This window comes from Mus musculus, chromosome 12, assembly GCF_000001635.26.
Source record: "Mus musculus strain C57BL/6J chromosome 12, GRCm38.p6 C57BL/6J".
NCBI lineage: Eukaryota > Metazoa > Chordata > Mammalia > Rodentia > Muridae > Mus > Mus musculus.
Window position 1 is genome coordinate 83317053 of NC_000078.6, and position 18343 is coordinate 83335395.

General features: G+C 47.4%; 1 protein-coding gene across 3 annotated transcripts in view; it reads right to left on the reverse strand.

Annotated features, from left to right (window-relative positions):
• The window catches only part of Dpf3 (D4, zinc and double PHD fingers, family 3), a 273986-nt gene that overhangs the window by 103302 nt on the left and 152341 nt on the right, over positions 1 to 18343 (reverse strand). For 2 of the 3 annotated variants that reach the window (NM_001267625.1, NM_001267626.1), the window contains exons 4-5: positions 14811 to 14938; positions 7886 to 7981 (exon numbers count right to left, since the gene is read on the reverse strand). In NM_001267625.1, coding sequence (NP_001254554.1) covers positions 7886 to 7981; positions 14811 to 14938 — 224 coding nt within the window. The remainder of the gene's footprint in view (positions 1 to 7885; positions 7982 to 14810; positions 14939 to 18343) is intronic. The other variant, NM_058212.2, reaches the window with a different exon arrangement.

Genomic DNA, 18343 nt, shown 5'->3' on the forward strand with positions numbered 1-18343 from the left:
TAGACGGACCCACTCTCCAAGCCTGTGGCACTCACTCTCAAAATACACACACTTCACAAGCAACTCCACCTTGCCAAAACCCTGTCTTTTTCAAAATGATGATGACAAGGAAGAGAAAAAAGAAGGAAGAGGAGGAGGAGGAAGAGGAAGAAGAGGAATAGGAGGAGGAGGGGGGAGGAGGAGGGGGGAGGAGGAGAAGGGGAGAGGAGGAGGAGGAGAAGAGGGGGGAGGAGGAGGAGAAGAAGGGGGGAGGCAGAGGAAGAAGAGGAGGAGGAGGAGGAATTCCACCTCCCTCCTTGTCACTGCTTTCCTACTTCCCTGCCCCTCATCCCTACCAGAGATAATCAGTAAAAGCCACTCTCTTCTTCCCTTCTTTCTCTTTCTCCTTCTCCTCCTCCTTACCCCTTCATCCATCTCTTCCCCTTCCTCCCCTCCTCCTCCTCCTCCTCCTCCTCCTCCTCCTCCTCCTCTTCCTCCTTCAGACACACTCAATACCCAGTGAGCACCCCCATCACTCTGAGGCACTGACAGATATTGGGCTCAGGATGCTAAGGGTGGTTACCTTATGGCCCCGGCCCTCCCCACCCCTCTTCAGTGAAGCCAAGACTGCTTGACATGCACAGCTGGCAGCCCGGTCACAGCCCCTTGGAGCAGGTAAAAGCAAGTCAGGCAGAATGATGAGGCCACAGCAAATGCTGGAGGGGCCTCTGCAAGGCTGGCCAGTTGTCAAGGCAGGAGATGAGGGGACAGGCAGAACAGAGCAGGGGAGGGGAAGGGCCTCTGAGGGAGTCAGCAGGAGAGAAAGAACAGCCCTGCTGAGAGCCGGCTCCCTCCCCTTGGTGCTGGGCTGCCCAGCAGGGAGGCCGAATGCTCCCACACTCCCAAGGCCTTGGTTTGGCAAACAGAGATAAAGACCATAAGGGCATCTGAGGTGATATGTGTAGAACTCTCTGGAGGCCATAGAATGCTTGATTTCCTGGAAGACGGAAGGTTGAATCCCATGTGTCCTGTTCAAATGCCACTTCCTCCAAGAAGCCCTTCCTAGCCCACTGATGTCCACCTGAATCCTTTCTTATTCTTTTTTTTTTCTTTCTTTCTTTTTTTCCTTCTTCTCTGCTTTATGTTTAGCCAGGGCACTTGCTGTTATCGGGTACTGCATTGTACATGAATTGAGTTGACTTGTTGATTTTCTATCAGTCTCTCACAGGAGGTCGAGTCCTGTATGGGCCACCACTGTCATGACAGTGGGCCACCAGGCAGTGAGCTGACTGTGGCTGTTCTTTATTGGCATCCCAATGCTTTTCCTCCAAGGCCATCAGCTGATCCTGAACTCCCTAGGAAAGCCCCCGGCTGCAACTCTACCTCCCCACAGCCCAGCCTAGCCCGTCCTACATGACTACCCGGCCACACAGACAACAGAGATGAGAGTGGGAGCTCTGAGGCCATTCGCTCCCTCACAGGCCTCCATTGCCACCTATGGTAGGCTTCTATAGCCAATGGCAGCCTACCGCCAACCCAACCATCTCATCCAGGCTCAGGCTGCGTCTATATCTTTGCTGTCCCGTTTTTCTGTATGATTGCCTCTCCTCTGCCATGCACAGACAATCTACATTTTAGTCCTGCTAGTGTTCGCCCTCCAAAAATCTTCTTGCAACGCTTCAGACTAAAACAATGTTGTCTTAAAGGTCTGACGAGTCTACATTTAAATTCCAGCTCTAACAGGCAGATATTCATTACTATAACAAAAGGCCTGAGGTTAGTATACCCAAAAGGAAAAGAGGGGAAATCTGGCTCATGGATCTGGAGGTGCAACGTGTAGGGGACACATCTGGTGATATTCTCCTTGCTACCAAAATCCATAGGCAACACGGAGCATCCCATGGCAAGAAACAGAGAGCCCTCATTTGTGTCTCTTTCAGTCCTTCTGTCTCTTTTTTTAGGTCCTCGGGAGAAGCCCTACCCTGGCCTTACCTAATAATCCTGGTGACTTTCCAAAGGCCCATTCTGAATACAACGGTCATCCAGTTTCTGACCTCTCTGCATCTCAACTGACCTTTAAATTTCATCACATGAAGTCTCAGGGGCGCTCAAGCCACATCCAAACCACAGATAGCACCAGCTGGCTGTCACAGAACAAGCTATCCCTCTAAGTCTTTTGTTTTTTAAAGATTTATTTATTTTATGTATATAAGTGCACTGTAGCTGTCTTTAGACACACCAGAAGAGGGCATCAGATCCCATTATAGATAGCTGTAAGCTACCATGTGGTTGCTGGGAATTGAACTCAGGACCTCTGGAAGAGCAGTCGGTGCTCTTAGCCACTGAGCCATCTCTCTGGCCCCCTCCCTCTAATCCTCAACTTATTCATTTATAAAATGGGCAACAGCAGGCCAGATGTGGTGGTGTACATCTGTCACCCCAGCACTCAGGAAACAGAGACAGAGGCAGAATGAAAACTGAAAGTTTAAGCCAACCTGGTTTACACAGAAAGTTCTAGACCACCCAAAGCTACTTAAAAGACTATGCCTCAAACAATATATTTGTAAGTAAATGAATAAATACATTGGGCATATCTCTGCAGCATAGTTGAGGTAGCTGGGATTAGGAATGAAAGCCACAGGATATAGTTAAGCCCACAGGAAGTTATTAACCCCTCCATGGCCATGTGGATCCTCTAGGCTCTCATTGTGTTTGGTTGGCACACAATGAGAAGCCAGCAGACATCTTACTGTATCATGAATCTCACTTAGCACCTCCCCAATTTGAGTCTTGGGTCCTGAGGGGAAAGATGGCATTTTATACGTTACTCTGAACCCCTAACAGTCTCCTGGGCTCTTCCACATACATTAGCTCAGATGATTCCTGTCATCATCCTGTGAATAGGACCAGTCATGTTGCTATCCCTGTCTGTCAGTCAGTGCTGGCTCTGAGTAGGTTCCATACCTTTCCAGGTCCCAGAGCCCTGGAAACAGAAGGACAGCTTTCTAGACTCGGATACAGAACACTTTGGACTTTATTCTCCAAAAGAGACCCACCCTCCTCCCTGAGGATACTCACTTCCCATTCACACATGAAGCCATGGCAGCCATGACTATATACCACAGGGTCCCATCTTACTGGCCATACAGTAGGCTCAGGAGGGCTCAACTAATGACTTGGCCAAACCTATTTTAACTCTAACTGGGGCCACTCACATTCCACCTTCAAGGGACTTGGAACCTGAAAACAGTGACCCCTGTTGGTAACCGCAGTTGCAAAGACCCTTAAATCCAGGAGCTCCAGGGTCTCATGCCCCACGGAACAGGAAACCCAGGCACCTGGGAGAAGAAAGAGGAAGCAGAGGCCATGGGCGGGGTCCTGATTCTCCTCAGTTCTGATACCCTGTCACCTTCCTGCCTTTCTATGGTCTATATCTTCAAAGATCACTCATATTGTGGACAATGACCCCAAGGTTTCAAGTCTTTCTCCATTCTTTTGCTATTGGGTTCCCTACAACAAAAAAGGCTGGAAATGAGGACAAAAGAGACTCTGGTCAAGGGTAGTTCTTCTAACAAAAGCTGTTCTTGAATGGTGTGTCTAAGATGTGCACCAGATCACTTCGACAGGCTAGAGACATAGCTTAGCAGTTAAGAGCACTTGCTGCTGTTCCAGAGGGCCCAGGTTCAATACCCACCACCAACAAGCAGGCTTACAGCCAGGGGATCTGGCACCCTCTTCTGGCTGCTGAGGACACCTGAACTCATCTGCATATAACCACATACACATAACTAAAAATGAGTATTTTTTTTAACAAAAGCCACTCTCCTGGTGTCATTAAAGGATCATCTGCCTTGTTCATTCTCACTTCCTCCTGAGTGTACAGTGGGGGCTTCCAAGAGGATGCATGACATTTGACGGGGCTTCCGGTGTGCACTTGTATATTCATGAGCTGAATTCTGTCTTAATTTCTAATATAGCAAATCATTAGTGAAATTGCTGTCACCTGCTAGACCCAGAACAAAAGCTTTTAGAGGGCTGTCAGTATTTGATAACGGTGTAAAGAATTTGAGAAGCAGAGAGAGAAAGGAAGGGGGCTCTACTAGCTTCCATCAAAAGCCTGATCTTCGAACCAGCAACACCCAGGAGTTTACCATTAAAGTAAGACCTCATATCCCCCCATATCCCAGAACTATCAATCAGAATTCGCTCTTTAGCAAGACCCCTGGCATCTTCCTGTGCGCATACAAGTACACAACCACTGGGCTGTACTACAAGTGTACGAGTAATTACTAATTTGATTTATTGGTTATTTGATTTATTGATGATTGGTTGGTTGATGATACAAAGTCACAGGAATTTCATTAATTTCTTATGTTAAAGTTACCAAAGGCTCCTTTTTAATTGTTGGGGATGAGCTGTCCTCACCCCCTCCCAGATAATAAATAATATTAAAACTCAGAAAGTCATCCACTTCGCTTGCAATATCCTTCTTTATCTGCCCTTTATTAGGCGCACAAATTTGGCTGTGTGTTGTTATTCCCAACTTATTGATGAACAAACTGAGGCCCAGATCACAGAAGTTACATGATCCACCCAAGGAATCATGCAGGAGGTGGTAGAGCTAAGATTGGTACTCCTGGGGTAGAAGATAAAATAAAGGAAACCCACTGGAGACTCACTACCAAAGCCCTGGCACCCTTCATGTTTCAGAGTAGCTGAGATCTTGTCAGTGGCCTGTGGGATAGAGATTGGGGTCCTCCTACATTTCCAACAAGCTCTCAGGTGAGACCAAGACCAGACCATACAGAGAGATGTCAGACCCCGTGTGCTTGCTCTCCAGTGGCCAGAAAGTTCCACCAGCAGCTGGAAAGCCCTATAAAAACTTAGAGCTGTGAACGAGGTGGCTTCCCACACTTGTTCAGCTCAGAGACTCACTCGTATACCCCTCTGCTTCCTCCATGGCTCTCAGCATGGTGGCGTGGCCACACCATACAACCTGGAGCCATTAGCTGTCATCCAATCATGATGTTCAAATATGACTTTTCTTCCTACTTCCTTTGTTCAACTCATCATTCAACCTAGACTGGCGGGGTCCTGGGCCAGGCAGGACTCAGTGGGAAAAGGCACGGTTCGAATCCTTCTCTCTTTCTGACCTGATTGAGGAAGTGTGAGCAGGTTGCTTAAACTTTCCAGAATGCCAAGCCACTCTTATATGGCTACTTTTTCCATTCGCTGTTTTGGTTTGTTCGTTTTGTTTTGTTTTGTTTTGTTTTTTGAATGAGATAGGCTAGCTGGGAGTATAGCTCAGTACTTAGCAACTAGCTAGCACGTTTAAACCCGGGTTCAGGCCAGGTACTCCAAAAACGATAAAAATAGAAATTAAAATCGAATGAGATAGGTACATTTTAATTTCAGTACCATTTTAACCAAATATAACAAAACACGTTACTGTTAAAGCTAACAACGAGGTATTGTACATTCTTTTTTTTTTTTTATTCTAAGCTATGAGAATGTGGTGCATATGTTATATTTATAGCACCCTACAGTCTGGACTAGCATGTGTTGTTAGCCACTGCTACAATGAGCTGTTGGAAATGGAGAATAGAAAACATAAAGCACCCAAGCATGGAGTCCTGGCTCTCTGTAATGGGCTCACTCCGGAGCCCTTCACTCTGCCTGCTTTTGAATGAGTATAGGGGCCAGTGGGCGCTGTTGCTCCTGACACCTCAACAAAAACGACATCCCTATCACTAAAGGGGGTTCCATCTTCCATACTCATGCCAGAAGTACCTGGGCTGTCTTCCTTGGTGTACTCTACAAAGTCCAGCAGGGGCAGGGGGATGGCGGAAGCAGGATGAGAGGTACTTGGCGTTCACAACAGGCATGGAAACTCCACACCCCTGTGATCCTTCAGTGATGGAATCTCTCTCTCTCTCTCTCTCTCTCTCTCTCTCTCTCTCTCTCTCTCACTCACACACACACACACACACACACACACACACACACACACACACACACACACCACAGTGAAATAATATGGCCAAGCAAGTGAGAGAGAGAGACAGAGAGAGAGAGAGACAGAGAGACCGGGCCAGTGGCAGCAAACCCTGATCAGTGTGAACAGCATTAAAGGCAGAACAGCCCAGCACTGTACACCCCTGAAGTGATAATCAGCACACTTCCCCACCCAGGAAGGATGCGCACCCCTCAAAATAGACACACGCATGCACACACAGAGATTCTGAACTTATTCGAATCTCCAAGCAATGGAAGTGCTATTTAACCCATGGAGAATGTGATCCAAGATACTCAGTGGATGCCTGAACCCCAAAGAGTACTGAGCCCCTAAATGATGCCTTGTCCATTTTAACTAAGCGCTTACCATGCACTGTGGTCATAACTTTTGACCTTCTGGAGTGAAACAGTAAAAAAAGCACAAATCCCTTGCTCCTTCACAATTTCACAAAGTGAAGGTTTGTTCTTACTATAGAGTTCATCAAGCTTAACATATAGCATTTCCTTAAAACTAAAGGAGAACATCTGCTTTTTCACTTCAAGGAAACTATTAGTGGGTCTTTGGGGTATATCTGAACTGTTGGTATCGTTACTATGGCACTTCTAGGCTGATAAGTAGAATAAGGGTTATTTGAACATAAGTATAGCAGTCTATCTGATATGACAACTAATAGATAATTAACAGGAAGGTAGCAAATACAGAGTGGATACAGTGGGCATGGGTAGTAGGTATTAGAACAAGGCATATTTGTGCTGCATATAAAAATGCCTAAGAGAGATACACTGGAATATATAATAAAATGTATAGAATCTACTTTTAAATACTCCAATGGGGAAACACAAACATAAGCCAATAATAAGTAGGAGAAAGGAGTGCACAAGACAAAACTGTGGAAATGTTGGTCACTGATAAAGATGGTAGCAGCCCAATAAACCCGTACCATCAGACAGCTGCCCTACCCACACTGACAACTCTGGCTCTTGTCTACAGTAGGAGCATCTTGGATCACAGTGTAGCCAGCACCAGAGTTCATGCAATTGCCTGGGAAGTTGCTTATAATATCGTGTAAAGGTGTGGTCCCAAGCCTAATAACTGAGCACAAGTCCTGGGCATCTAATTTGAGTAATTACTCTCTGTGGTACTACTGTGTGCAAAACACAGGCTTACAATCAAACACAGCCCAAACCCACGGGGCTCACAGGACCGACCTCTCTCCCACAGCAAGGAGAGCATCCTACCTAGAGCTGATAGGCGCTAGACCCTCAAAAGCCCTCAAAAGTGGGTTTCCCTGTGAAGAGGTATAGTCCTCCCCTGGAGGTCCCTCTCCACCTAGTTATCACTGAGGGTGAGCACAGAACACTTTGTTGAAAAGAAGACCCTAGAGAACCAAATAGAATGTCCAAAAACATGTTCCTGGTCAGCTCCCTTCCCCCTTAGGAACCAGCCAGTGTTTTCTTTCTTCCCACCTCTGACCCCTTCCTAGTTCATCTCAGGGGCCACGTGCCTCTAAAGTTCATGCAAGATCCCTTGAGGGAACTGTCAGTCACAGCCTGTCGGCTTCTAGCAGGCTTCCACTCTCTCTGCCTGCCCACAGAAGCATGACCCAAGCATGGCCCAAAGCAGGAATGACAAGGCAAGAACTTTCATGATGGAGTCTTGAAAAATTATCCTTGCCCTCCTCTCTCCCAACACCAAACCTCTCAGAGCACCCTCTGCTTCCTCGCCTTCCTCTTGTCAGCACTGGACATTGCAGGCATGCCCGGCCAGGGCCACCCCCAGCATCTTCTTCCTCAGAGCAGTCTCCAAGTGAGCCCATGAAGTGTGTCTATCCAGGTACGGAGGGGACTAGACTCAACATGAGCTCCTCCCTCGTAACCTCACCCCACTCACCCGTCCTCTGGTCCTGTTCTTGCGCTTGGGAACATCTTCTTCCAAATCCTCCTCTTCATTCCCTTCTTCTACGTTTTCATCATTTTCCAAAACCCTCTGAAATGACAAGAGAGTCCGATACATGAGTTGAGAGATGAAAGGCAACCGTGAGGACCATCAAAGGGCAGGTTGGGGATATTCTAGGGGTTTTGTTCTTCAGCAAAGCAAGGGTGCAGCCGCTGCCTAAGAGTTTGAAGTCTCGGTGGAACCAGCAGTCTTTCAAGCCCTCAGTTCCCTTCTAGCCAAATTGTCCTAACATGCTGACCTTTCTCAACTCTTTCACCACCCCCAGCCCCAAAGCAGAGGCTTTTTGCAAGAGCAAAAGGATGCTTTCCTACATGGGGCCAGGTTACTTACTCAAAACTTACTGTCTTTAATACAGTGTGTTCTTTTGTTTCTAAAGAGCTACCTCAGAACATAAAAAGCCATCTCTCCTTCTCTGCCACTGTGGAGCTCTGCCTTGCTTGACGAAAGCAAGGAACTCCTTGTTCAGCTGGCGGGAATACAACCTTAATATGCTGCCCATAATAATCCACTGTGAGGTTATTTTTAAGAAAAATAAATGTCCAGCAAGGTGTTAGTGGCACACATAATCCCAGAATAGGAGGAGCAGGAGTTCAAGGCCACTCTCAGTTACATAGTAAATCTAAGGCCAGCCAGGGTTATGGGTGAGAAAAAGAAGCAGACAGACAGACAGATGCATGCACGTACGCACACCAGCATGCACACACACACAGATAGATGGACACACAGATAGATAGATAGACAGAAGAATAAAATTATTTCATCACAGCACATGACTTTAAGTTTCAGAACTAATCAAGCTTTAAGTTCATAAATTCAAATGAGTCCTCTCTAATATCCCTCAGAACATGGCAATACAAGCGTCAATTTCCATTTTAAAGGTGCATAAACTGAGGCCGCAAACAGTTTTGTCTGTTCACAATCACCCAGCAAAGCCACGGCCAGAGCAAGGACGGATTGGTGAGCTTATCAGCTCCACACTCATCGGCCCTCCCGTGCTGCCGAGACTCCCCAAGTGCACTGCAACAGATGCTTCAGGCAGACCTGAGCGGTTTATTCCCTGTAACGAAGGAAAGGACAGAGGCAGGGGATGAGCCCCCAGGTCTATGATAGAGTAAAAGGCCATAGAAGACCCAGTTGCTACCAGGGAACACTACATGAAGAAATAGACTTGGAGCCCAGGAGAGCTAAGGGACCAGCATGGTAGAAGAAGCCTTTCATGGGCTCACTGATGTAACTCTGAGCGATACAATGTTTTATGCCTCTTCTTATCCATTAAAAACTAGCAATTCTTCAGCTCTCTATTTGTCCAGTGCTGATTACATGCAGGCACTAAGCCAAGCTACAAACAAATGTCCTGGCCTCAAGTAGACCTTAAAGTGTACTAAATGGTTGAAATAACTCATATAACCGTTTAACAGGCATTGTTGTAATGATTGTGAGAGGTCAGTTCAAGGTTCTGTGAAAGGGTGCTCCGAGGGAACTTGACCTGATCTGAAGGTCAAGGGAGGCTTTCCTGAGGCTGGGACAAAAGAACGAGGAGATGTGGGACGTGAGCAAAAAGGATGGATGAGAGCAACTTAGACGCTTCCAGCTTCCCAGGAAAAGGGTTATGTGTGTGAATGGCTGGGCTTAGGCAGGATCTAGGTCAGCAAGAGCTGGTGGAGCAGTTAGCGGACGGTGGCTTATTCAATGGGGAGAAAGACTGTGGTGTGACCAGCGCTCAGTGGCTTGGGGAAAGATGATGAAGGCAAGGCTAGAGAGGCGGCATTATCACGTGACACAGGGCTGCAGCTTGGGTTAGTGGTGAGGAAGTCACACCAACTATGAAAAGGCTTAGAAGGTGGTATGCACTGCCCACGCAGTCTGACGTCACCATTACTGCTCAAATGGTCTCCAAGACACCAATGCCTCTGTAATTTTGTCTTCAAAGTGGGAAGCCCAAGAGGAAGTTACCAGAACATCCCACTCCAGACACATCTTCTAGGTTGCTGCTGGTCACATGATCCTTCCAAAGGACACAAAACATTCCCCGTGACTTCTCTATCTTCTCTGCTTGTCTTGAGGAAGCCACGAGCATTCCCCCCATGGGCTCATATATTTGGTTCCCAATTCATTAGATTGTTTAAAAGGGGTTTAGGAGGGATAGCTTTGTCGGAGGAAGTGTGTCGTTGGGGTTGGGTCTTGAGGTTTCAAAAGTGCACGACTCCAGTTCCTGCACGCCTCCAGTTCCTCCCTGCTTGTGATCAGGATGTAAGCTCTCACTACTCCTCTATCTGCCTGCCTGCCTGCCTGCCACCATGTTCCTCATCATTATAATCATAGGCTAGCCCTCTTAAACTGTAAGTATGTCCCCAGTTAAATGCTTTCTTCTATAAGTAGCCTTGGTCATGGTGTTTCATCACAGAATTAGTAGCCCTTACTAAGACACAGTACTTACAGACAGCTCAGCCAACCTTCAACATCAAAGAGAAATGTCCTTGTCTGCTGAACATGGCCTCTGGCCCATCAATAGGAGATGTGGACTAGGGTCCAGAGCACATTCCTTGGCTTCCTGACCTTAAAATGGGGTTACTAGTCAAGCCAGGCAAGGCCAAATCAGACACTCTACCACCTTGGGTTAAAAAAAAAAAATCATAGAATGAATATGAGGTAGCCCTGTGGCTACTGCTGTTGATCGTATCTTGCATACTTTCCAGGGCTTGAAGTCACTTAATCATGGCAAGTTCCAAGTGCTGATATCTAAAGGTCATTGCCTCTGGCTTCTCAGTACAGTTCTGATGCCCCTGACATATTTCATGATGAGGAATTTGTTACACACAACATGAATTCTAGACTGGAAGGTTAATAAAAAAATAAAATAAAAAGGTGACCGCCGCTGGACTGGTCCCCTAAGTCTTATAGTCTCTTGGCAAGCTGATTTCTCCCTTGAGTTTCCATCCCGCTTGCCATCAGTGCGTAACTCTAGAAGCCTGAGTCTAAAACACTGGCCTCAGATACACAGCCCATTGTCTTCGTTTCCTGCCATGCAGCCCTGATTCCAGAGCCTCTCTACCCAACTCACTCCATGAGAGCATAGGAGCTCCTAACAAACAAAGCCTGAGCCAGGACTCGGGAGCCTGAGTGGGGAGAGTTAGGAGGGAGGAGTGAAGGACAGGCGGCATCCAACAGAACCGACAGCCTCGCTACCTACCACCCTGTTACACACAGGCAGCCCCTGTCCATAGACATCTGAAGAATAAACACACTTGAAAATAGCATTCCCTACTGTTACTCTAAATAGCCTTTAGTGAGCTGGTAACAATGATTTGTGCTTGTTTTCAACAGTAAAGGACGGGGAGGGAGGGAGGGAGGGAGGGATCTCTTAACTTATCCTCTCCTGCTCTCCTGCACTGTCTGCTCCCCCACGCAGAGGAGGAAGGGGAGGAATCTTTATGAAATCTAAATTCACTGCCCTGATCAAAACCCTCTGACTGGCTTCTTTCCATCTCACACAAGGCCAAAAAGCCACAACAACTAGGTCTCCAGAGGCCTGAAGGGTCTGACTCCTGCCCACCTGTCCCACCTCCCCACCCCCAGTACTGTACTCAGACCACAGGGCCTTCTATCTGCTCACTGGACAAGATGGGCACTGACCTGTCTCAAAGCTGTCACTCTGGGGATCTCACATCGCTGGCTCCTGTCATCCCACAGGACTGTGGTTAAACCCACGTCCCTTAGGACATTCGTTTGCCTAAGCTCAGCCCCTCCTTCAACACTGCTTCCTCCTGCTGGCTTTCATTAATCCAAAACTCCAACTCTCTTATGTGTTCACTTGCTTTAACTGGGCGTCACACTAGAAGCAGAGCAGCCCTCAGTACCTACCACTCCATGTTCAAAACAGGGTGCCTATCAGACGAGAGCACACACCAATTAATGCATTAAAAGTTAAGGGAAAGGCACACAGCCAACTTCTTATATATGTAGTCCTGCAATGGAAAGTCAGTAAGAACTTAAACTCAAGGGGCTTGCGGTCTCGTTTCAGCATCCTACAGCACGGACAGCGCAGTCGCATGCTGTGCACGGGCCGCCACACTGCCAACACCAGGGCTGATGCAATAATGGCGATACAATGACAGCATGGATCCTGGCCCTGGGCCATGTGAAGGTGACTCAGACTTGCTCCCAGGATTACAGAAGAGCGGCTGTGTCCACGTGTATCCAGGCTTCTGAGCACTGACTCTGTATCAATCACAGATCCTGTCCATGTACACGAATGAGGTAAAAACACTAACAGGGCCGTGGGTAATACAGAGACGACGCACCTTGCTCCCAACGCTACAGGTCCACGCACAGAGGCTAACGCATGACTAGCTAAACACACAATGCAAGAAAGAAAGCGAGAAGTGGCTCAAACACCTGAGCTAAAAAAGAGGCCACTCCAGTTGTCGGGGACCAAGAAAGGTTTAATGGGGAAGGTGGTGCTAGGGCCGGGCCTAACCACTAAATGCATTCAGTGTACGTGGAAGAATACACACTCCAGCAGACCAGAGGCCAAGAGGAAGAAAGCTGAGGAAGAGAAAGAGACTGCGGATGAACACTAGCCTAAAGCAGAGAAGAGAGGCCGAAGGAGGCCATGTCTACCAGGCTGGATCTATTTAGTGGAAACAAAAGATATATTAGGAAGGAGTTGGCACAAATAGATCTGTGCTTAGGACTAAAGTAACAAGGCCGAGCATGGAAGATAGGGAGAGGGTAGTCAGAAACAAGGCCCCCAGTCTCTTCAAGCAGGCATTTATTGTGTACCTACTATGTGTCCAGCTGGGTGTGTGTGCTTAAGCTGTTCTAGCGAGCAAGGGAGTCAAGGGGCCCGGGAAATGGTTACATTTACACCAGGGGAATAAACAATCACAAAAAAAACCTAAAATTCAAAGAATACTAGTAGGGAATAGTATTAATCACAGTGGTCAGGGCACCCAAAGGTGAGATGAAAGCCCCAAATGTCTGGGGAAGGACTTCCCAAGTAGAACAAAACAATCAAAGCCCATCCCATCTGAGAGAGGCAAGAGCTTTCACTCAGGCATGGGCTGCCATAGAAAGAGTTCCTTTCCCTCCAGCAAGCTCTCCTCTCAAAGGAACAGAGCTCAGCACTGGAAGGAAATGAGCTAAGTCACCACGAAGTCATGGAAGAAGCGTCTGTGTGTGTCCTGTGGCAGAAGCCAATCGGAAAAGGCTACAGTGTAGCCAAGACTAGGGGTGTGGGAGGAGAGACAGAAGGCTGCAGCCCAGGATAGGAACAGAAGGGATGAATATCAGGCCACAGCCGGTGTAGGGCAGTGAAATTGTCTTGTCTTAACACTACGCAGGGTGGACCCCGATCATTATACATTTGTCCAAGCACACAGCATAGAGCACGCCAGCAGTGAACAGTAACATAAACTGTGGATTCTGGGGGAGGAAAGCCTGTCAAGGGCACTCACTGACGGAACACGTGTGGGGTGTTGCTAATGGACGAGGCTAAACTGGAGGGCTAAGGGAGGTGAGAAATCTCTCTTTGTTCCTCTCCGTTTTGCTATGAACCTAAAAATCACAGATTTTTAAGAGTGATCTTTGTCTTTCTGGGCATGGGTGGAGAAACTATTGAGATGGCAACTAAGTAACTCAAGCCAGGGGAAAGGGCAAGGTGATCAGGGCAGCAGGAGAGGTCCAGGGGAGGTATCAGAGCAGGGGCTACTCCGATTCCTGCTGAAGACACTGCAGACAGGATGGAAGGCACAGGGGATGCTGGTGGGAGACAGACAAGTGTGCGTAAGAAGACCTGGCGATGCCTATGTTCAAAGCAGCAGCAATCTCAGTGAGGGCTTTTATAGCTTGTAGATAGAGAGGAGAGACAACTACATCGGGTGGCGGCAACTAAGTGAAAAGGATTTGACTTTTCATCTTAACCCTGGAAGGGCAGAGGCAGCCAGCCTCAGATTCACCCAGCATCTCTAAGGAAATCCAGCTCCATCCATGACAGACAATGAACCACACTCCCTGACACACAGACAGTGAACCACAGTCCCTGACACACAGATCTTTACAAAGCACCACAACAGAATTTGGTGGTGGTGGTGGTGGTGGTGGTGGTGGTGGTGGTGTTAATGAAGATTTTAATAAATTAGTGAACCAATTAAATCAAATGTTAAATTGGATATAAAAATACCATGAGATGTATGACAAAATATAAAGACTTAATATACAAATGTAATCAAAATATAATTTAATTATGCTTAATTATTAATATTATATCAGAATTAACTGGTATTATCGTAACACGCTGCACCACCACCCCCCATAATTTTAGACAGGAGGGGTCTGAGACACACTGAGGGTGATAAATGATAGGTGTGCGTCCTCACAGTGATGTCTGAGAACTTTACAGGTGGTGGACACAGAGGGTAGTGGACACATGAGGATCAAAGCAACTGTCCCTGCCTGGAGGAGGGGTGTCCAGGCTGGCTTTGAAGGATGGGTAGGGAGTGCTGGGAAAGGATGCAAGATAATATGGTGAGGTAGAGCTCAGACTGGGGTGTGAGGAAAGGGGCAGAGGTGAGGCAGAGGCCCCAATGGCCACAAAGGCAAGGACTCAAGTCAGTCTACCCTGTTCTCATTATATCTTTAGGACTCAGCACAACCTGGTGCTTAGCAGATGTGTTCTGAGTACAGATACCAGGAAACCAGGGAGAGGAACAGATGTGAGGAGACAATGATTGCTCCTGAGGTAGAGGGATGCTTTTAATTCAGAAGCTCTAAGCTTCCTGGCAACAGTGTCACTAAGGACCCCATGGCACAGAGGCAGCAGGTGGCGGTACCCAGGAGCTCCCTCGGCAGATGAGGGTACCTGTATCTCCTGGATGCTTTCCTCTTCTCTGGCATCCACCTTCTTCTCTACTCCCTCGCCGCGAAGCAAGGCTTCCAGTGTGGTACTCTCAGAGGTAAATCCATCTTTCTTCAGGGGCAGTTCTACTTCTGGAAAACAAACACAGACAGGTCAGGTACCCAGAAGCAGGTAAGGAAGGGTAATCCTTGGGAACCAGGATGAAGAGTCCAGAGTTCTTAGGTAAAACTTCAACAGCCTATGCTATTACCTCCTGACAAGCAGGGTCGTGGAACACTAGAGTTGGGTTTAGCTTCTCTGCCAGTACACAGTCCCAGGGATGGCTCTCACTCCTGCTCACTCCCTGGAGCAAGCTGAGGCAGAATAGAGAGGGTACCCTCTAGATGTAGGAGCAGACTGCCTGAGACTCAGAGTTGCTTCTGCCAGTCTTGGGGTTTGACTTTGAGCATGATTCTCAAGAAGCCTGGAGCCCATTTCCTTATCTCTAAAGAGGAGCAACAGTGCCCATGACCACAGTTCTTGAAAACATTCAAACACACCAAATGACTAGTTACTATTGTCTTCAAAATCTCCCCTTGGATATGCTGGCTGTCTCCTCTGCTTTGTTCCATAAAAAGCTATTGGCCTCAGAGAAGTAGCTCTCACAGGAAAGCAGGGGCCCCAGACCAATGAAGAAAGAGTACTAGTAACGCCCAACGGGCTCCAGAGCAGCAGAGTAGGAGGTCATTGTCGTGCTCAGAGAAAAGTGTGGCAAGAGTTTCAGTGTTCCCAAACCTAGAGAAATCAGTAAAGTAGGGCATTTTTCTACAGACATCAGGAGTTATTTTGCTGGGCCTGTGAGTCTGGTTCCTGAAGTGGCACCACTGAGAGATGGGGGGACCTTTCAGGAGATAGGTACTACTGGGAAATGTCCTTAGATTATTAGGGTATATCCACGAGAGAGATTTACAACCCCAGTCTCTTCCTCCCCTCTCTCTTTCCAGTCATGAGGCAAGCAGCTTGCTCCAGACATGCCTTCTCCACCACTGGCATCAAGAGAAGCCCCTAAAATGGGCCTGCCTACCCGTGGACTAGAATCTTGAAAACAGTAAGCCAAAATAAACAGTTCTCTTCAAAGTCTCACAAGGTGACTACAGTCTACTATATTCTACTATAGTCACAGAAGGCTTTTATAGTCAAGAGAGGTGGAGGAACCCTGCCCCTGAGAGAGACCAAAGAGAGTTTGACTCTTCGACAAGGTATCCACAATTGGTAAGGGATTTTAATTTAAGGAAAAAAAACAAGGGGGCTGGCGAGATAGCTCAGCGGTTAAGAGCACTGACTGCTTTTCGGAAGGTCCTGAGTTCATATCCCAGCAAACACATGGTGCCTCACAACCACCCATAATGAGATCTCATGCCCTCTTCTGGTGTATCTGAAGACAGCTACATTGTACTTATAATAATAAATAAAATCTTTTTAAAAAAGAAAACAAAGGTACAAGGGATTGTAGTTTGGTTTTCTATAAAATTTTCCTCCAACCTCTCCTTGATCCTGTCCCTCTATTCATACACACACACACACACACACACACACACAAACACACACAGGTGTGTGGTCCATGCCAGCCAAATGGCCCTAAGAACAACCAAGTGAAACCAATCTCTCATTTAAAGCAGAGATTATTGACATAGGCCAAAGGGAGTCAGTGAAGACTGGTGACAGAGGCAGGGGAGCCGTCCCCCTGCCACTCCTAGAGACACAGAAGGAGAGTCCTTGCTGAAATCCCACACAGGACTGGGGCTAGATGCATAGGAGATCAGAGCCTGAGAAACCAAGACCCAACCATGCAAGGGCTGCCTCCTCTTGTCTTCTATCTCCACTCTCATTGACCAGTTCCAAGCCAGAGCCTGTAGGGGAGGGGCTGGGATGTTGTGGCTCACCAAGGTCAGCTTTTCCAGGACACAGATCTCAGCAAGGGCGAATGGAAACAGGTGGCACCAATCACAGCCCACTTGCCAGGCTCTAACAGGCTCGCCAGACTCCATTGAAGTCTACCTGCCATCTCCTTCACCAAAACACACATGAGACAGGAAGCCATTCCAGCATCCTTAAAACTGAAGAGATAGGTCTGGGAGTGGATAGCCCGCAGAAAAGTGGGAGAAAGGCGTATCTGGAGTCTCTTTTGAGAACTTTCAGACAGAACGAGAGGGAGGGGAGGGGAGGGGAGGGGAGAGGGAGAGGGAGAGGGAGAGGGAGAGGGAGAGGGAGAGGGAGAGGGAGAGGGAGAGGGAGAGGGAGAGGGAGAGGGAGAGGGAGAGGGAGAGGGAGAGGGAGAGGGAGAGGGAGAGGAAGAGAAGAGAAGAGAAGAGATCTATACCCAATATAAACTACAACCAGGGTCAGCAAGATAGCTCTCTGGATAAAAGTCCTCGCTGCCAAACATGATAACTTGAGTCCAATCCCCAGAGCCCACATGGTGGGAGAAAAAAGCTGACTCTCCTAGGTTGTCTTCTGACATCCACATGTATGTCACGTCTCACATATACTCACACTCGAGTGCACACACACACACACACACACTAAAAAAACCCATAAACCAGTGTATCAACCACCAATGAAAGTTTACCTATCATCTATTTGACCAATAAATATCTATTGGGCACCTGTCATGTGGCAACCATTGTGCTGGAACCAGACACACATGAGGTGGCCAAATAATGAGAGAACTCCATTTAGGGATGATTTTAAAATACAGATATAAATGTTAACTGTAAGGCATGTGTGATGAAGTTACAATTAAGTTGAGTGTCAGTTAGAATCAACTGTGTGCTCTAATGAGCCCTCTCTGATGATATATATTCATTCATTCTCTCTCTCTCTCTCTCTCTCTCTCTCTCTCTCTCTCCAGAAAAGTCTTCCAAATGTCTAATCTCAAATAATTAAAGTGTATCGCCTTGTGCCCTGTCCTCAAACAGCTGGTCACCATCCTTCAAACTTCTAATAATCTTATGTGTATATTTGACGTGTATTCTTTAGCCTTGAACAGTAAGTGTGTCCGATTTCCAGAATGCCAGTGTTTTACAGCAGGGAAGTTTCGGTCATTGAATCCAATTATAAGGGAGCCACTCTAGCTCAGAAAAGTTAAGCAACTTCAGCAAGAGCTATCCAGCAGGCAAGAAAGCAATCATGACCTTTCAAGACACTGTAAAGATCAGGACTCCATATAATCTTATCAGTGAATAGCAAGCCTGGATGAAGCCTGGGCGCTGCTTTGGTGGCACTGTCATGCACACGCAGAGGACCGTGGTATGGTAAAGCAAGAACACCGAACGTGCAGAAGCTACTACCACCAGATACCCACTAATCCCCATCACACCACAGAGTGGAGATTTATCCCATTTTACAGATGAAGCAGCTCAGTTTACGGAGGGTTAGAGCCTGTTTAATACTACAGGACTGGAAAGGGGCAAAGTCCAGTCTTGACTTCCGGGCCCTTCCTCCTAATCACTCTAACGGGACGGCTCTTCCGCCAGCCCCTTCTCTCTTCCTAGAAA